The 5,293-nt window shown below is 33.5% G+C and overlaps 1 protein-coding gene across 1 annotated transcript; it reads left to right on the top strand.

Annotated features, from left to right (window-relative positions):
* Window positions 1–1,452: 1,452 nt before the first annotated feature.
* LOC108841454 (uncharacterized) lies at window positions 1,453–2,779 on the top strand. The gene is made up of 2 exons (XM_018614210.2): window positions 1,453–1,778; window positions 1,856–2,779. The coding sequence occupies exon 2, from the start codon at window positions 2,279–2,281 to the stop codon at window positions 2,777–2,779; it is 501 nt and encodes a 166-aa protein (XP_018469712.2). The 5' UTR covers window positions 1,453–1,778; window positions 1,856–2,278.
* Window positions 2,780–5,293: the final 2,514 nt, after the last annotated feature.

The following is a 5,293-nucleotide window of genomic DNA, read 5'->3' as shown; positions in this document are numbered from 1 at the left end:
CTGGCAAAGCTTCGATTTTCCAAACTTCTATCATTTTAACCTGAGATGAACTATATAAATATTACTAATTGAAAAATAAGAGGAAATTGAATCTAAATTAAGAGTAGTCATAAACTTGTATGAACTTTTTCATTTTAGAAAAAAACTTAATAGAGGGATCCTTTGAATCTTATTTAAATCTTAGCACATGTTTCTTTTATAAAAGAGAATTTATGGACATCTATTCAAACCACTTTTAATTGTGTATGGTTCTGCAAAACAAATAAAGAACATATGTAAGTACCCACTTTTCTGATAAAAGTTAGAAATGTATGTTATTTACTTTCATTGCTGGCAAAGCTTCGATTTTCCAAACTTCTATCATTTTAACCTGAGATGAACTATATAAATATTACTAATTGAAAAATAAGAGGAAATTGAATCTAAATTAAGAGTAGTCATAAACTTGTATGAACTTTTCATTTTAGAAAAAACTTGAGAGAGAGAGAGAGAGAGAGAAGAGAGAAGAGAGAGAGAGAGAGAGAGAGAGAGAGAGAGAGAGAGAGAGAGAGAGAGAGAGAGAGAGAGAGAGAGAGAGAGAGAGAGAGAGAGAGAGAGAGAGAGAGAGAGAGAGAAGAGAGAGAGAGAGAGAGAGAGAGAGAGAGATTATGGAGTAATAAATTATTTCGTTATTTTTCTTTGTCAACCATATTTCGATCAAAGAGTGATAAAATAGTTTCAAATCTTGATTTTATTATTTTTAATATTAGTTTTATTTGTGTATCAATTCTTGGTCATGGTTTTCTAATAATTTCTTGTTAGTTTCCCTTAACTTGAGTTTCTACCAGAAAGAGAGAAAATCAATATGATACACCGAAGAGCCATGACGTCTCTGTCCCAGTCGTCACAAGTCACTGCCGTCAAGATCGAGCAATAACATAGCTATCTCACCCTTTGCTTGCTCAACAAGATTCTTCTCTTCACTTGACTAGTTGGCTTGACCGCTTGTCACCAATGATAAAGCCACCCACCTTAATGAGCCGTGAATCCATGCATGAGGTTTAAGTGCCATTTCCATGTTTCATGTACGTTAAGTGATCTTTGGACTGTTTCTTATGGTGCGAGCACTTGACATCTTGGACCTTAGACCTTTCTTGCGCAGGAAGAAATCCTTTCAAATCGTGAATCTCAAGCTGTCATAACTTATGCCTTGCTCATCTTATACATGCGTGTGATATAGCATGTGTCATGTGTATCTTCTTGGTGCTATAAACCGGTGGAGGAGGAGGAGCCTCTAAGAGCAGACAGCTTTCTAAGTTCACTTGGAAAATACTCCCTTGCATTTAATAGAGAGGAAGTAAGTGTGCCATTCCTTCCTTATCCAATAGCTTTTTGGTGTTTGAATTGCTGAGATGATTTAACTTGTTGTATGAGCTTAGTTTCTTCATTGCTCATCAAGTATCAATAACAAACTCGACTAATACTGACAACAGGTGGATATGACAACAATAAAGCAGTTGAAAGAAAGTGATCTAAAAGATTTCACCACCCCGATGGTACTGTCCTTTTGATTTTTTTATCTATCTACAACAACTAGTGATCTGTTCTTTAAGCATATTTCTTAAACTTTTGGTACCATTCCATTGATTGAATGCAGGGTCCAAGGAAGAAGATTCTTCAGGCGATAGGATGTCTTCCAAGACAGTAGCTATGAAAAACGGGTTTGGTGGTCTCTCGCTGATTCTCACTCTTTTGGTCTTTGTTGGCCTTTTTCAGTCACAGACGTCTGTGAAGAAGAGGTGTGTGAAGCCTCTGACTCATCTTTAGAAATATCATTAACGCCTTTTGTAACCATTCATTCTTTGTTTGTTTGCAGTCCTATGATGCCTCCGATTTTTCCTGGACGCAGCATCAAGGTCTGGAAAGCTTTCCGATACTCAACAAAAATAGGATTTAAGATAGCCTTTTCCATCAGTCCTTTATTGTAAAATGATTCCTTGGTCATATGGCTAGTGTCGAAGCATAGTCACGAACCATCAAAATTTTAAAGATTTTGTAGTTCTTCTTCTAAACAAAACAAAAAAGTCATCACATTGAACTATATTTGATATGTCCCTCTAATTCACCGGTGACCAATGATTTTAGTTATTTTCCTCAAAAGTACTTGCTAAAAATATAGTTCTGGTTAGCATATGTAATGCAACACACATAAATAATCAATTTCCTTCTCTTCGATCAAATAATCAACAATCGGTGTTTAAACGCCACAATATTAATCTCAAAAGCACAATAACATAATATGTCAATAAATCTTCACCTTGTGGCGATGGTTCTCTTCTTCTGTGTGGTGAGCAAAAGCGTCGTAGTGATGGCTCGACCAATGAACTCAGGCGGGCGTGATCCATGCTCCGTGTCAGACTTCAAGGTGTTGTGCAGATCAGTCGTAAAAGGTCAAAAGAATGTTAACGCAGCGACGGAAGTTTCCATAAGGGAGTTGATGAAAAGAACGATAAAGGCTAAAAAAGTCGCTGCTAGTGGCCGGAAAAGTGGTGGAGGACTCAAGACTTGTTACTCAAACTATGATAGTGCGCTTGGTAATCTACAAAAGGCGTTGAAAGACCTTAAAAAGAATGATGGATTTAGCCTTAACATCAATCTTAGTGCATCTTTAACGGATTTTGATACATGCAACGACGCCATGGGCGGTGCTAAGGCGTCGAATATCTTCGCTAGATCTACAAAAACTTTGCATGAAATGGCTGATAATTGTTTAGCGCTCTCTACTCTTGTTAAGCAATGATAATATAGCGAAAATCGATGGTTAGAGAGAGAGAGAGAGAGAGAGAGAGAGAGAGAGAAGAGAGAGAGAGAGAGAGAGAGAGAGAGAGAGAGAGAGAGAGAGAGAGAGAGAGAGAGAGAGAGAAGAGAGAGAGAGAGAGAGAGAAAACTGTTTTGTTTTTGTATACTCTGTTTCAGTGTTCAAAAAAGAGTAAAATATAAAAGAGATTTGTGCACAATATAGGAATCTTTGGACATTTACGTTTCTTCACAACATACATCTCACAATATAAAGTTTCTTCTAAATGTACCTACTGAAGTTTATTGTTTCCAGAGGCTACCATTTTTAGTACACAATAAAAATTTGTGTATTTCTGATTGTTTTACCATCTATGTTTATTCATCTCGGTCAGGTTTGTTTGTGTGTCGATGTGACCTATGATTAGTGTCGCAGCCGCATGTCACATATTATTGTTGGTTTTGTTTTCGTGTGACTGTCATGTTTTACGCAAATTGCAATTTTTTTCAATTATTACGCTATTACAAATTATCACAATATTACGGACGATTCTACGGCATGCAATTTTATCTGACTTATCAGGATTCACGTCTATATAACTACATCATCTTAGCCGTTCTATCGGATACACGCTTGAAGGTACTCCTTACATCATATTGTAGATTTCTTATAAGTCTTCTCTCCATTAATTCGCATAATTCCGGGTATAAGTTGAACCATATTATTGTTAATATCCGCTAAACATTATTTGATAAGTGATTTGCCACATATCATCTCTACAATCAATTTCACTAAAAATATGATATGTCATACTATAATTGATGACATGGCTATAGCTAATTATAAAATACGACATGAAAAATTACATTTAATGTTGATATATATTTTGGTAAAATTTATAGAATATGGTAATAACTCATATATTACATTTAATATTGATTTATATTTTTGATACACTTTTTAGAATATGATAATAACTCATAAATCATCAATAAAATAAAAATAATCAAATATGACATTCTAAATTTCGAAATATTATTCAATTTTATTTTTGATAATTATACAATTTTTATTACTATAGTTTTCAAAACTTTCTACATTTTCTATAAAAAGATATAAATCTTTCGTAATATTAATATCATTAGTTTTTTTAGATATATACAAAATTGAAAATATTATTTAGTTTTAATTTTTGATAACTATACAAATTTTATATGATTTTTTTAGTAATTTATATAATCTTATTTAATATATTTAACCAAAAGAAATGGATAAAAATATTTCTAAGATTATAATTTTAAATATATACATTTATATTCTTAAATATAATTTAAAATAAATATTTATATCAAGACATATTCGTTAGCATCTTGCATCCAAGAGGTTACAAAACGTGTGGAGTTATTGAAACAGGAACTTGCGATATCCGATACCTTAAGCACTACAAGATACCATGCTAAAGTTCAGGTCTTTACGGCCTACTTTTAGGTCAGGAAACTCTTACGGCTGATTAATTAGACCAATGTATAATTTATGTCTTCGGGAAATTCTGTACCTCTTTTATCTCAATATTCTTTCAACTACGCAGTGATTCCATAAAAGTGTCCTTTGTAGGCCTGGGCATTCGGGGTCCCAATCGAGTTTCGGTTTTATTCAATCGGGTTTCGGTTTTTCGGGTTTATAAAAATCAGTCACATTCGGATTATTTGAAAGTTCGGTTCGGGACCGGTTCGGGTTCTTGCGGGTTCGGATCGGAGTTAGTAAATCTTCAAAGAACCGGTACAACCCAATATATTTTCGGGTTCAGATCCCAATCGGTTCTTCGGTTTAAAAATATCTGATTTGTACCTACTTTGTAACTAAAACATAAGTAAAATTGGTTTGTTTTGGTTTCAAATACCTAATTTGTATCTTTTTGTAACCAAAAGATAAGTAAAATCAATTTAAAAATAAGAAAGGAACATCAACCATGATCATTCAAAATCAAACAAAAGGGAAATATATTTATTGATAAAAAGAAAACCGAATAAATGAAATCATAAAACGAAAACTACGACCTCATGAAATGAGAAACATTGTTTAATGAAAACAAAATCTAAATCTAAGTATTTCAAAATACAACACCCACCTTTAACCATCAACCTTCATATAATTGAATCACCAACCTTTATATAATAGACAAGTATTTTAGATGTTCAATATATCTTAATGTATTTTGAATACATATTATAAATTGAAATCATGTTTGTTATAAGATCTTTTGGGGGTTTTGAATGTTTCGGGTTCTATCGGATATCCATTTAGATTCAGGTTTGGTTCGGATAATATCCATAACCCGAAATACCAAAAAACAAGATCCATTCAGTATTTATGTCGGGTTCAGACCGGTTCGGATTCATTTTTATCGGATCGAATTCGGTTCGGATTTTCAGATTCGGTTTATTCGCCTAGCCCTAGTCCTTTGATTGGACCATCACATACGCTATACATAAAAAAAAATTATAACGTTTAGTATTG

The sequence above is a fragment of the Raphanus sativus genome, chromosome 2 (assembly GCF_000801105.2).
Source record: "Raphanus sativus cultivar WK10039 chromosome 2, ASM80110v3, whole genome shotgun sequence".
NCBI lineage: Eukaryota > Viridiplantae > Streptophyta > Magnoliopsida > Brassicales > Brassicaceae > Raphanus > Raphanus sativus.
The sequence above is the reverse complement of the archived record's forward strand: the minus strand, read 5'-3'. Positions and strand labels throughout refer to the sequence as shown.

What these genes read in the sequence shown, in the direction of transcription:
- LOC108841454 (XM_018614210.2), top strand. Translation starts at nt 2,279, where the DNA reads ATGTCAATAAATCTTCACCTTGTGGCGATGGTTCTCTTCTTCTGTGTG.